At 42.1% G+C, this 15,773-nt stretch overlaps 1 protein-coding gene across 1 annotated transcript; it reads right to left on the reverse strand.

The window, feature by feature from the left end:
- Positions 1-627: 627 nt before the first annotated feature.
- On the reverse strand, positions 628-13,399 carry LOC118778983 (solute carrier family 26 member 6-like). Its single transcript, XM_036530787.1, has 18 exons — positions 13,293-13,399; positions 12,254-12,393; positions 11,628-11,738; positions 10,343-10,518; positions 9,752-9,916; positions 9,315-9,467; positions 6,902-6,984; positions 6,353-6,500; positions 6,063-6,176; positions 5,392-5,469; positions 4,953-5,048; positions 3,660-3,766; positions 3,468-3,537; positions 2,960-3,052; positions 2,552-2,662; positions 1,640-1,783; positions 1,446-1,500; positions 628-740 (listed from the first exon to the last, which is right to left on the reverse strand). The coding sequence occupies exons 1-18, from the start codon at positions 13,373-13,375 to the stop codon at positions 628-630; spliced, it is 2,040 nt and encodes a 679-aa protein (XP_036386680.1). The 5' UTR covers positions 13,376-13,399.
- Positions 13,400-15,773: the final 2,374 nt, after the last annotated feature.

Raw genomic sequence — 15,773 nt, forward strand, 5'->3', positions numbered from 1 at the left:
TCCTAATTAACACACAATACAGAAATGGAACTTCTGATTGATTTGCCATAAAACCATTTTATTCCCCAAGGACTATTTCATAGCAGAAACCATGCGTGTAATTTGAGCAGGAACTGCACTCAATTATCTCACATCCTCAAGCAGTAGACAACACTGCAAAACACAATTACAAATACAAGCTACCACATAACAGCACAGCAAGCAGATGATTTGATTAAAGAAAAGATTTACTGAGTTAAACAATAAAATATGGAAACCATATCCATCCTTACTATGTAACACTCTTACAACTGCCCACTGAGGTCAACAAGTGCAACATTAATCTGTGACCAGGACCTCAGAAATCATTTTCAGATTTCAGATTAATTTTTTGAATTCATATTTCAAAGATTCATGCCCTCACAGTGAGGGTATAAAATTATATTGATTATATACTGTTGCAGGATATAGTATGACTCTAATAAAAATTCAGCAAGTAAATACATAATGTGGATAAATATGCTGCTTGAAAGCTAAAGCTTTTATCTGGTTTCTTCACTGAAATTGGTCGGTCTGTATGTCTCAATGTGCTGTATTTGTTGCTGAGACATCAATGAGCATTAGATGAGATGAGGATTCCTCACTGAGTCAGTGGAGTGACAGACTGTGCAGAACAGCGTCATGCACCGAGGAGAAGAGCCGAGCCTTGGTGACCGTTTCATTGAAGAATCCGCATCTCTCCAGACTCTGTATAACACAGTCTTCACACACACACACACACACACACACACACACACACACACACACACGCACACACACACACACACACACACACACACGCACACACACACACACACACACACACACACACATACACACACATACACACACATGCACACAGGAGGATTAACACATAAATAAAAGATGAAGACATAAGTAAGATGTATTGCATACCAAAGAAATATTAGATAAAACATAGCTTCCTTATACAGCTATTTGCAAAATAAATAATATTCCCTACCCAACTACAGTTATTGTTTTACGCATTTATTAATTGTATTCAAATTCATCAACTAGTCTGGCTTTAACTACCCATGGGTTAGCATGAATTCAGTTGGTCCAAATATTTATGCTGCTTTGTTGTTGCCAGCATACATCTATCTTGTGTTATGGAAGGAATCTAGTTATAAATATAAATTTATTAAGGACTGAGCTACTGAACTGTTGGCAATAAAATAGTCACATTGAGAAAGCATAAATATTTGAAAAACTTGTCAGATCTGTTTTACCCATTATATGATGCAGTGTGTTAAGGGCAGAAGTGCTGAACAGCATCAGCAGGGACAACTCTTCTTAATTGTTTGTCTCATCAAATATCCTTTTATAAGAAAATTAAGTCTGTTTAATTAACAACAGGCAAACCCCACAAAATGTATTATTATTATTATTATTATTATTATACTCACTCTGACACCCAGCTAGAAATACCTCCACACCAATTTTCCCATAGTCCTTCTGGATCTGAAATAGCACCAAGGAAAGACAGACTTGTAGACAAAAAAAAATTGACAGAAAGAGTGACAGGGAGTCTAACTAACAAACCGAGGGATAGCAGACAGAAGTGAGATTGACAGACACATGGATGGACAGTTTCTCTCACGTTGCTCAGTGTCTTCACTCCCGCAGTGTCCAGGAAGTTTACTGGACTGAGGTCCAAGATGATGGTGTGTGGAGGGGTGGGGTCAGGTTGAGGCCCCTCCCCCATTCTCACCTCAGTGTTACCCTCTGACTGTGACTGCGGCTCCTGCACAAGGCAAATACAGGATTACAGCCTGCACAGGACAAACAGGGAAGTGCTGTTTCGACAGGTCAAACACAGAATTACAGCCTGCACAGGTCAAACCCAGGACTGCAGTTTCCACAGGGAAAGCACAGGTTTACAGCCTTTGCAGGGAAAACACAGGACTATAGCTTCCACAGGACACACACAGGATTATAACATTTAAGACTAAGTCTTTATGATTTATAAATCAAATCTGATTACATCTAATGTAAGACTAATTTAATTTTTGTTTTTGCTTTTTTCCCCCTATAGGTATCTCTCTTTTGGAATTGCTAATTGGACATTTTCTCACCCTGAAGTTCAGAAGAGACTCATTTGGGAGTCTGGGGCATAGTGCATGCACTCCTCAGATATACGTCAACACAACTGTTTGGGTTGCGTTGACGTGTATCAAGAGTGGCAGGACAAGCAACTCCCACTGACATACCCACTCCTATCCCCGCCGGAACACTTGTTCTCCCATTGTGGGCTCCTGGTCATTGTCAGCTGATGACATGGAACCTAAGCAATAGAGCTCAGCTTGCACTCAAAACGAGTACCTTAACCACTGAGCTACTCCGGCTGTTATAAGTTTTAAAAAAATGTTTAAAAACAGTGACGCAGGTGCACACAAGCATTTACACACAGTCAGTCAAACACACACACACACACACACACACACTCACACACACTGCACACACACTACTCACACACACACACTACACACTACACACACACACACACACACACACTCCTCACCATCTCATGTTCATTTCTGGCAGCGTCCTTCCTCTCCTTCCTCAGTGTATCCTCTTTCTGCTTCTTCTTTAGTGACAGGATCTCTGTGACATCAATCCCACTCTGGGCCCACAAAGCAGACAGCAGTCTCAGAACTTTTCACCTGTTCTACCAGTGTACTAATGTAGTATTAAGCTACTAAAAGTATGTGCACTGCAGTATGTCTCATTGTGGAGACTGTTGAGATTTGTGATTTAATTTAAGATATGTATGGAAAGTTTTATTTATGGTGCCACTTTAAACATGAGAATTTTTTTTTTCTATTGCACTGTACATGCAGCACAGGTACCCTACAGTATGATTTATTGTAGAATAGTTGGAGCATGGAGCAGTAAACTGTGGTTTATGGTTTATGCTCACCGTCCGTGCAAGGGCATCTGCGTACATCTCTGCATTGGCAAAGTAGAGAGTGGCAGAAGAGCGGAAAATCAATAAGCCTGGCACCTGCTTCACCTGGAGGACAAAGCATAGCCAAAAAGGGGTAAGGGGTTATACATTAGAGGGAGGTTAGATGGCTTCTATTGATTGTTAAAGGTTAGTGGTCTAACTAGTGCCATTAGTTATCTTAGTTGTTAAGGGTCATGAGATGAAATATAGGGGTGAGAGTTTAGGGAGTATGAGTTAAATATCAGAGAGGCATTTGTGTGTGGGAATTGAGAAGTCAAGAACTAGAAACTAAGAGGTCAGGGGTTCAGGCTGATGTTTCCTGTGTTTAGTGGTATTGGTTGCTGTTGGGTCTTCCTGTTTTTATGTCTTCCTCTGTCTGTGTCACTTTTTGTATCTTAGTGTTCTTTTGTTTTTCACTGTGTATGTGTGTGTGTGCGTGTGTGCACACGAGCATGTGTAAGTGTGTTGTTGTTGTGGTTACCCGATTGTACTCCTCTGTAGGCTTGTAGATATCAGTTCCTTGAACCTGTCCTAAAATGGAGTACTGTGGCCTGATAACCAAGACACAGAGTGACATTGGTGAGGTAACAAATGACTTTGTGAATAATATCACACTAGTCAGTAGGAACATTGTAATGGCGAGTATACAATAGGGTTAGGAGGTAATTCTCACATTTGAGTTCTGAAGATGACTGTGAGCAGAGCGAAGGCAATGGAGGCAACCAGGCCCAGGTCAGGGTTGAGCAGAAGTGTGGAGATCAGGGTCACTATCCACACCAGCTAGAAAGAGAGTCAAGCACTTCTAAGGATCTGGCACCATTGTCCACTTTGCCAATGAATACCTATTACTTCATCCTGTGTCCACTATAATTACCCTCAAAAGCACCATTTTGCTATTGAGGGTAATGAGGCTACAGCACCAGTTTTTTAGAAACTGGAACTTCCAGGATGTAGGGTTAATGACCCACTGACATTTTTCACAGTCTTTTCCAATTCCTAGTAAGACCACGAGAGAGGGTTGAAGCCTCATCCTGTGGGCTCACTCATGCCCCTCCCCCAAGAGGGTACAGTGGGGCTAAGGGACATCTAAGAGCATATCTGCTGCATAATACTGCCATTGCCTGTTAACAGTATTAGGTAGTGCAGACACCTTTATTCAGCTGATAGCAAGGTAGCTATCTCAGAATGCGTAACCTCTCACAGCTTTACATGTGAAATTACTTAAAGTAGAAAAAGAAATAAAAACAACAGAAAACAGAAACACACCTACAGGGCGATTCGCAATTCCAAAAAATGCATATTCAAGTTTATATTTTCCCAACTGATTAAACATGTATGCATAACAGATGTCCAAACAAATGTATGCATTTCAGAAATGTGGTGATGGCAGGTTAGCTATCTATTGGGACCACTGCTTGCTTATCTTGCCAGCTAACTAGCTAGCAGGTTTATATTTTCACCAGCAACATCAAATCCTCTCTTAAGTGACATCCATGCACTTTATTTTTTTTCATGCAATCATTGTAATTTGCCCTTTCCAGCTCCAAGAAGATTAGCCATCTAGCTAGATAGTTTGTCTTCGTTTTTCATGTTGAGGGTCTGAAGAGCTCAAAATGATGTCTGTCACAAAATGCGCCATCAATTCATTGAACACAAGTGAAGTTGTAATTGGAACATACCTCAATTACCTGCATTCTGGGTTGATGATAGACAGTGCTTTCATTGCACTCTGTCCAGCATGGTCTTTTTCTAAGCTGGGTAAAGTTGTCAATATAGCAAGCTTCTTTAGTCTGTGTAAGTTTTCATTTTGGAAAGTGGAGAAGCACCAGGGCTTCCAAATTTCATTCCTTCAGTGTGATTCTTTAATGAGAAAGGGGCTATGTCCTGTCCCTCACCCATCTCTCTAACATCCCAATGTCCTGCTGACCCCCCACCCGCCGCCCGCAACCAACTCCCCCTCCTTCACCATGTCCACTCGGTTCCTCCTCCACAGTGTGGGGATATCAGTAAACTGCTTCACCATCCCTTGCAGGTTCACATAGATCACAGCTGCCAATATTGCCTGAGAAAGAGATAAAGAGATGAAGAGAGAGAGAGAGAGAGAGGGCAAAAAAAGACTGAATCCTAAGAGCTCTACAGTTTCTACAGCTCACACACACGTACACTAACACTCACACAAACACATGAACACACACTCACATACAAATACACTTACACATTTAACTGAACACACATTCTCATACACACGCACACACACACGCACACACACACGCGCACACACGCACACACACGCACACACACGCACACACACGCACACACACGCACACACACACACACACACACGCACACACACACACACACACGCACACACGCACGCACACACGCACACACACACACGCACACACCTTTGGCAGCTGCTGGAAGAGCTCTCCTATCTTCAATAGGATCACCAGAATCACCAGAGCTGACACAACACCTGCCATCTAGAGAGAGTCTATAGATGTAGTTTAAAAGGCATCTTATTCAATTTCACATGATGAATTGTTAAAATCATTTCTAATGCCTTGTGGAATGACACACACACACCACCACCACAACACAGAGAAGAGGTTCAGCAAGTATTATTTTATTTCCCATTTCTTTACTTTATAAAGGAATATATGTTTAAATTTTCATAACCATAAATATTTCTTTTTGAATTTGAGAGACAGGTTGAGGGATGCAAAAAATTGGTGACAGGGACAAAATTGGACCAAACAGTTTGATGCATACATTTTATTCTGTAATGTCTTTGGAAATGCACTGTATGTTGCTCATGGCACTTCTTATTTGTACCAAATTTCCCTATAGTAAGCACTTGGACACAAAAATGCTCCCTTGTGTGTCAAGAACATTGTGAAAAATATATCTCACTTACATGTTTATTACCACAGTATTCTGGTAATCTTGTAATCAAATTTACACATTGTCTGAGGGATGCAAATAAATGATGTATCTTCCCAATAAAAGAGGAAGAATAAACTTAGGAATCCTTCTATACAGCCAAAAGGAGAGAGAGAGATACAGGAGGCCATACCTGAGTTTTGCCCCCACTGTTTTCCTGGACCAGACTGCGGGACATTGAGCAGCTAATAGCGAAGCAGTGAAACATCCCCCCAACCACATTACTGAGACCCAAGGCCAGCAGCTCCTACAGCAGGGAAAGCGAATCACTTTCTCGCAGAGCAACAACTCCTACATCAATTACAACCAATCACAATACCAACACACACACCAACAACTCTTTTAGCAGAGAGAGCCAATCGTGTTCATAGAATTTCTTTCGTTCACAGTGGCCCACTCGTCTGGGTTCACACTCCTTCATACCTGGTTGCTATCCACCTTGTAATCGTATTTCAGAGCAAAAATTCGGCCCATGGAGATGGAAATGCTGTAGCCCACGATAGACAGAGCGAAAGCATCACCAAAAACACTCCCAAAAACTGAAACAGAGGGCAAACCTGGGGACTGGAGGCTGTAGAAATGCAAGGGAGGGACCTTTTAGTGCACACATAGACACTCACTGGCACATGTACACACAGTCACAGACACAGGCGCACACGCACACACACACGCACACACACACACATATTCTTACATAAACACCCACTCATTCACAAACATACATGCACACTCCACACATGCAAACCCACCCACATACACACAGTGCCACACACAATCACATAAGCACACATACTAACACACACACACTCACAAAAACACATGTTCACATATTAACACACACACACACACACACACACACACACACACATCTTAATACGTTAACAGAGAGCTGTTTAAAACACACACTCCCCCCTCTATGTCACACACACACACACATATATATACAAACATACTCATGAATGAATTTCTCACCCTGATGGGATCTCTCCCACCACATCCACTTTGTATGTTGAGTTCAGACTGAAATACCAGGAGATTAGTGTGGCAATGATGATCTGGGAGCAGAAACAAGAGTATCATATATGAAATACATTTAAGAGTGTATGGATGAGAGAAGGCCAGTCTGCCCATTTTAGGAACTTGAAAATGATAGACAGAATCAGTCATGAGCCATGTTTATATGCACTTTTCTTATTCATACTATTGGGGACGGCAGTGTAGAATAGTGGCAAGGAGCAGGACTCATAACTGAAACGTTGCCGGTTCAATTCCCTACAGTGGCAAGGTACTTAACTCAGAATTGCCTCCCTAAATATCCAGTTGTATGAAAAGGTAACATGTAAAACAAGTTGTACCCTATGTAAGCGGGTCTGGATAAGAGCCTGTGCTTAATGCCAATAATGTAATGTAATAATATTGCAGATGTGGTGATATTATAAATAAGAGAATTGAACCTAAGATATGAAATATGTGGTGTGGAATATACAACATAAATAAGTAACACATACAATTTCTAAGAAATGGAAAAAACCCTATTCATAATAACTATTTATAACTGTGAGCATTGGCACATATCTTAATTTCTGCATCTTACTGTTCCAAATGAAACTATTGAATACATGTCAGCAGCACCAAGTATTTATGCCATACCCTCAATAAGTTGCTGAAATGCCAATCTGCAGTGCAATTATAAAATTACTGATTTCCTGAATCTAGTCATCGGTAGCTTGTTTGATGTATCTGATTCTGAGCAAACAGAACTTCCAGTTGCTATGTATGTTTCTGTCAGAGGGTGTTATCAATATTTTAACAATAAATTTTGAATGTAGGTAAGCAGCATATTTAGAGGATTCTTTTAATGGGATCATTGTTGACCATGACCATGTTGTCCATTCTGGTCATGCAGGATGACATTAACACCAGCATTATATTGAGTGAGCTGGACACTCCTGTCATCCTGCTGGAGCTAACAGAGGCTGTTCAGCAGACGGCCTCAGGTTGGACCCCAGGGGTGGGAGTTTTTGGGCCCCATTGCAACAAATTTTGTGAGGTCTTGCTGCATTGCAATGAGATGGGGGGGATTTCCTCTTAGCTGTTGTCATGCTGACTCAACTCTTTTCCCTATGAAGGGGGACCTCTGTCCACTACAGACCTGGGGGCTGGTGGCTTTGTTGTGTTCAGATTAAAATACCTTTTCAAAGAATTTAACAGACTAAGGACCCACCTGACTTTGATCACATCAAGACCAAACATACTGTCTTACCTGTCAAGTCCTGATCAAATTATGCCTTGGTTCTTTAGATCAAGAAAAAGCATTTTACCAGGTTGATCATATGTATATGTTTAGGTTCAATACCTTGAATGGTATGGAGTTTTGGGAGAATTTGTAATACATGATGTTCCTGTTTGCTGGGGTATCCTGTTTGGTTAGAGGGTGTGGACGCTGAGCAAACCATTGTGAGTGAGGAAGGGAATTCAGCAGGGATGTCCATTGTTGGGATAGCTATATACCCTGGTTATTGAACTCTCTCCTTTGTTCTCTCTGGAACTGTATGCAGGGGGTTGGTGTGCTAAGATATAGCCTCAGTTCCACTACTGTTGTCTCAGGTTATGCTGATGATGTAATATTTACCAGTCAAATTATTTCAGTCCAAACATTTGGTTGCTTTGTTGCTGTTCAAATGGCCAAAACCAATGAACATATTTGGACACAAAAAAGCTTATGCTGATGATATAACAGTGCTGGAAAATGATGGGGACCTCATCTCTGATCTGCCTTCTAGCCCATGCACCATTCACTCAAGGACAGTTTGTGAAGGCCTGGCTGTTCAAATCATCCTGTCTACAGCTACCAGGAAAAGGGTGGTGGACAACATTACAGACACTTGCACAACACTGTTTTATGCTTCCTTTAACTCTTGAAAAAGTGTTGGGGTTTTCTCTCTTGGGGCTTTCATACTTGGACCAAGATATTCATTTAAACAGTGATACAGATTCTCTTTGCTTAACTTTTGTATGGTCAGGCATAATGAGCAATTTGGATCACCTACAGGATCAAAATCCAGGTTGGAGGATCATGAGATCCAGAGCCTACAAAGGTTTTCATCATAGTGCACCTTAGAGTTTAACATGTTTACAACAAATTAGCCAAGGGAGTGGGAATATACCAGATGAAGTAGTGTATCGGGAATGCTATCTGTGCTATCTCATGGCCATCATTTCTGGAGAAAGTCTGGTTTTCTTTTATGTTTCTTTCATTGGAGGTGGGTGGGGCAGGATATTGGTGCTGTTCAATGTTTTGTATAGTATATTTTTAGCCATCTGATGAAGTGCTTGTCCAGGTTTTTCGGATTTTGTTGGAGTTAGTGGAAATAGTCACACTCACAGCTAGCAGCTCCACTGGGACAGGGAAGGGCAGCCTGTAGAAGAGCAGGGTGTTGAGTTCTTTCACAGCAATCAGTGCGATTATTGACACAGCACTAATGATCAGTGTTGCATTGTTTGTCTCGGGCAGCAAGCAACACAACTCATGCACCGTCTGGGGAATTAGTTGGAGACAGAGAAAGAGAGAAAGACAGAGAAGGGGTTCATAAAGAAATATTTTTAACTATGAAATCAATCAATCACCATCAAGAAAATGAGTCAAAAAATATTTCTATAACATACAGCACAGAGACAGTTCTGCAGTGTTCCCATACAGCAGGGAGAGGGCACTGCAGTACTCAAATACAACAGGAAGAGGGCGCTGCAGTACTCACGTACAACAGGGAAAGGGAGCTGCAGTACTCAAATACAGCAGGGAAAGGGCACTGCAGTACTCACATACAACAGAGCAAGGGGGCCCCTGTAGCGATGGGGGGAGATACCAAAGGTGTATTTCAGCTGGGAGACTATGACATGGATGGCAGCTCCAGTGGTGTATGCTCGAACCAGGGGCTCCGAAAGAAAGGTCACCACAAAGCCAAAATGTATCAGACTCAGCAGCACCTATACACACATGCACAAACACACATACATGAAAAAAATCACATGCACACAGGGATGCACACAAACACATACATCTGTATACATACATGTATACACACAAACATGATTACATTTATTCATGGATTGTTGGCAAATTAAAAAAAAAAAAAAATTTGAGCAGATCATTAAAAGGTTGCACAGATTTCAGCTCCCTCATGAGTTTAACACTTTGGCTACACTTGGGGAATGCATACAGAAGTAGGGGGATCAGAGCAGTGTGTCAGTGTCACAGTGGATCAGTGTGTAAGAGCCACACTGTATTAGTGCGTCAGAACCAAAATGTATCAGTGTATCACAATCTCAGTACGTCAGCATTTCATCATATCCGCAGTACATTGTCTCACTTTGTCACTGTCTCTCAGTGCATCGTGGTATAACTGTGTTCACCTGAATGAGACCAGACAGGAAGGTGACAGCAGCAGCAACTTTGACCCTCTCAGCATCCCGAGACACCACATCCACCACACTCATGTTTGTGTCATTGCGCAGCACCAAGAAGTCGGAGTCCGGGGCCAATCGTTCCGTCACAGCCCCAATCATTACACTCATCACCGCGTAAGTACCTGAGGGTGGGGGGAGTGGGGCAGCATTTAGGGCAGCACTGTTGAGCAGTGATCAGTGTGGAGCAGTGATCACAATAACAGGCAGAGTAGTGATGTAGCTGCCCAGGCTAACAGAGACATACAGCGATGACGTGTTTCATTGGCCACTCAGGTATACCTCACCACAGACAAGAAGTGCAGGTCTAGATAGATAGAGTCTAGATAGTTAGTATAGGAATACTTTTATATCTATACCACTATATCACTAATTCTATAACTGCAAGGGGCCAGCAAACACAAGAATGTGATATTTTTGATGCACAGAGCAGATGAATTTGTAGAATAATCAATGAGTCTCACAAGTGTGCTAGTGGTGAACAGTGGTGATTAATACATAGTTCAGATGCAGTTATATATTGCATATTTAGAATATTTGAAGCCAAATGTGAGCGGGAACGCTGGTGTGCCAGCATTTGCCAGCCTGAATGGAACATGCAGCTACACTTAAATGCAGTGTAACAGGAAGAGGGCAGTAGACAGACAATGAGACAGATACAGATATAGGCAGATGCAGACAGTTGATCAGACACTCAGACATCAGAATGGACCAGAGGCAACTGTCTGCCCCATCCCTACGGCGTCGCCCCTCTCAAACACGATCCCTGTCTGTAATGGTCCCTCAGTGGTGGAATGGGGACAGGACAGCGGAATCACTGGCCATCTTCCAACGCAGGCTGAAGACTCACCTCTTCTGGCTGCATCTTGGTTCCACCTCAAATCCCCACCCCATAACACTTGCTACTTGTAGTACTTGCTGTTTATTTTACATTTAGTATTGTAATGTGTTTTGGATTCTGTGATCTAGTGACTGATTTATGGTAGTATATTTGGCTTTCATTATCTAGTCAGTTTGCACAAGTTAATTTAGGGTGGAGCTTGAATAGCGTTATGCTCAAACTCAGTGGTCTGGGAGTGTTGTTAGCCTGATCTGACACCGTTGCTCATTCAAGTTGAATGGATATACTTATGTTCTACTGTGCTGGAAGTCGCTCTGGGTATGAGCATCTGCTAAATGAAAGTTATGTAATGTAATGTAATGTAAAGGCTGCAGGAGAGGAGCAAATTCTCACCCACTGAGATGTGACGGGATGTCCCAAAGATGAAGTAGACCAGAATGGGGTAGAAAGAGGAGTATAGACCGAACACTGGGGGAACTGCAGCCAGCAGGGCATATGCCATGCCTAAGATACACACACACACGTCTCCTAAATTTATATTAAGTTAAATGATATATAACGTTTAAAATATCCATGCCACAATTACAACAAAATGAACAGCAATAAAAGCCAGTTTTAATAAGGTACGGACTGAGCGCAGCACTGGCTGCCCGACATATAGTAGCCTGAGGGGCATTAAGTAGGCAAATTCTAATGACACCAATGACCCTAAGTGTCCTCAGATCAAGATTATTAAACAGACATGTTAAACTTAATCGTATCATTAGCTACCAGCCTTTTATTATCCTTCTACATTTATTTCAATTAATTATTATTTTAGAGATATTTTTGCTGTCGACTATCATATATTATTCTTGTGGCATTTTCTTATTAGACATTATTATTGACATTAAACAGATATTATTATTAGCCGGTGCACAAGAGTGCAACGGAAAGAGTGCAAACGACAGAGAACAGAAGAAAGAGAGAGGGAGAGAGCGATAGAGATAGAGAGAGAGCAGGAGAATGTGCTGACTCACCCTGAGGCAGGTGCATGATGCCCACACTAAGGCCAGACACCAGGTCCCCCACAGCACAGTCCCGGATGGAGTAGTGGGGCAGCCAGGAGAGAACAGGAATGTACCCCAACACAAAGCGCTTCAGCATGGGAGCAGAGCACCTGGGACACACTAACACTGAGTCTCGCTGACACGGAGACACAGTCTACATCTCCAAGTCAGAGAAAATATCTTCCTTATAACCTTTTGGCAGCATCGGCCATTCACGCGACTCAGAAGTTAGAATGTGCAGTTTCAAAAAAAGATGAACAACAATAAATGTCAGTTTTTCAAAGGGAGGGAGAGAAGTAAACAATTCTGAAATTTGGATACAAGAAAAAAAAAAATCAAAACAAAATAAGTAGAGCACTGGCATAAATAAGCATGACTTTGAAAGTACTCCCATATCTTGGCCTAAATCTTTTTTTTTTATGTAAAAGTTTGTCATCTTTTCTAAGAATGAAATTTTATTCGACACATAGCATGTGGGAGTAGACTTTACAGATTTAAGCCAGGGGTTTAAAAGGTGCGCGGTCATATATAAGACATACATTGACTCAAAGACACTCAGTTTATTCGATGCAACGCTGACACGTAGACCTGCTCTCTGGAGCGATTCGGGCATAGGTCTTCTTATTGCCATTCATCGGGTGGCGAAAGAGTGGAGGACACAGCAGTCCAACGTGATCTTAAACACGCTCTCTGCTGTGTACAAAAGCGCGCCATCTGCTGTGTCTAAACGCATCCGCCGGCATTTTAGCACACCGATAGAGCTTTCCATCACCCAGCAAGATCTGGTTATAGGCAACTTTCCACAGTGTCTGCAGGTTGACCAGCAGTGTCATCTGACAGGGTTTCAGCACGGAGCTACATAGCACCGATCAGATAGTTCGAACAAATTCCAGCAAAGAACAGATTTTTAAAATAATCGCCAGATTGATCGTGCGCGCACTATACGCACAAAGTCCCTCGTAGGTATAAATGGTGAATGTGGCACATTGACAGGTTGCGCCGGTCTTACCTCAGCGATTCTCTTAATTTATTCGTAAGTGATGGTTTAACATTAGTTTTCTCCGCCACTTCATCCAGAAGAAGCTCATTCATCACCTCCTGCTGAACTCTGCAGCCGACAGCCAGCGCCTCCGTCATTTCGGATCTATATGTTTAAATCTTCTGCTGAAATAATGGTTTTTCTCTGCCCCTTCTTGCAACCACAGAAACACAGAAATAGCTATTTCCGTACTGACGGAAATAAGGAGATAGCTGTATCCCTAATCACAGAAACAAACGGAAACAAATGTACAATTCGACTAAAAACATAGACATGGAAACATCATCTGTGAATAAACTAATAAGTTCCAGGGCAGGACTGAAGTCCTGATAAATTTGCAAATGAAAGACTATCCTGTTCTCATTAACACAAAAACTTGCTAGACTGTACTGATCCACAAAACCAGTCTGACAGCATCATTCATTCAGACTAAGCCACGCTCTTTTCCAGAGGCTCAGGCCAGCAGCAGTATTTTTAGTAAAAAGCCTGTCTGAACTTTAGACTACACAGCTTCCAGCCTGCAAGGGACCATCTATCATTCATTAATAGGGGGTGATTAAGCACTTTTGAAGAAAGCTCTTAAGTTAAAATGTCTAAAATGTCTTCACCACCTCTCCCTTGAACCTAAATGTTAATTGTCACTCATTGTCATTGTGTTCACCTGTGTTAATTTGTAAGGGAAATGGGTGTGGCTCATCGGCCAATAGGCCTACTAATGGATGCCTGATGGATACAGGTGTGGCTGGGAAGCAGGGAAGAGGCTCACTTTGTCCCTGCTGGTGCTGTGCATAGGTTGGTTTCTTTGTCATTGGTTTGTATTTTAAAATAAATTATTGGTCTCTTTTAACCTGTTGCTCTTTTCTACTTGTTTGTGAGAGAAGTGTTGGCCAGCTTCTCTACAGTGGCATCCCCTAGTCACCTAACTTGCGTGTGCGTGCGTGCATGTGCGTACGTATGCGTTAGTCTCTGTTACAGTGTAGCATAAGCTGAGAATGTTTTACCTGTCCTGTCAATCATTATTGTCATCACCTGGATTGAACTGAGAAGAACCTCATTGAAGGAACTGTGCCTGGAATAATGACTGAGAGAAAATTAACTTTTGTTAATTTGTTTCCTTCCCACATTCAATAGGGGAACTTGAAGAACTTAAGCGACCCCTACAATGTAGGCAAAAGTTTCCTTTTTTTGTTTTTCTTTGCTCAGTACATGAATTACTACTGAAGTACTACTTCATTACCCCTAATAACGGTGCAGTTAACTTTATATTTGGTGATACCTGACTGGTAATTTAAAACATATTTAAGGGCCTGGGGGTGATAAGAGAAGGGGTTGAGGGAGAGAGACAAGCAGACGCAAAAGCACTCACCCATTTGATCACTCCTGATCCAGCACACACATGTGGCGTTAACATGTTAATTGTGTCAAACTGTTAATTGTGTTAAAAATGGTTCAGACAGTTAAGGAGCGTACTCCAGGAGTAGGTAGAGCCCTGAAACCCATGTTTGAACTGGAAAAACCAGAAGCCCACTTCAGTGGAAGAAATTGGTTTCTTTCTACTGAGGACAGCGGTAAGTCACAAAATGGACTTTTTCCCCACCTGGAAATTGCCCACTCGGAAGAACTTTGTGGTAGTTTTACTTGTGAGTAGCATAGTACTAAATAAAATTAGATAACAAACACACTTTGCCATTTAACAGATGGTCTTATCCAGAGTGACTTCCAATGTGCAAATACAAAGTGCATTTGACAAAACGGCATGAAATGTTGCGCAAAGACAAGGACATGTACACCATTCAAAATGTCAAGTGGAACGCAGTATGTTACAAAGGGCCACATTCCTTTGTCCATCTCAGTTTGTGCACACTACCCCCACCCCTCACAGACCTTTTTGATAAACTAGTTCAAACCAGCCCAAACCTGTCCTGCTGCTCCCCCTTATCAGCAGCACCCCCACACATAACCCTAAGCACATGCACACCCCCAAGGACAGTCCCCAGGTCACCATTTGCCCTCTGACCTTTCCATATCCATTGGCTACCAATAGCAACCCCAACAGAGCCAAGGATTTTGGACACTATACAAGTTATAGTGACTTCCTCCACTTCAGTGCTGAACCAGTTCCTGTGGGGTTAAGCACTGGGGACAAAGAACTCCATGGGACAGACTGTTGGGTTGTTGTGTGAGTCTATGCCCATGAAACCTCACACACACATACACACGTTAAATAAAGCCCTAAACTGGATACCTGACTCCTCTGTTCTCACCGAAATACCACTGCGACAACATTATCCTGAACCTAGTGTAAGGGTGAAACTGCCCCCTCAGTTTCACAGTATCTCCATCATATTGACTATTGCAAAGGGGGCACTGAACTCAGAGTGATCACAGTTATACTCCATTCCGCAGATACTCACTACCTGCCAATACTATCACACACCTGCCCACATTCGC

The sequence above is a fragment of the Megalops cyprinoides genome, chromosome 6, assembly GCF_013368585.1.
Source record: "Megalops cyprinoides isolate fMegCyp1 chromosome 6, fMegCyp1.pri, whole genome shotgun sequence".
In the NCBI taxonomy this organism is placed as follows: Eukaryota; Metazoa; Chordata; class Actinopteri; order Elopiformes; family Megalopidae; genus Megalops; species Megalops cyprinoides.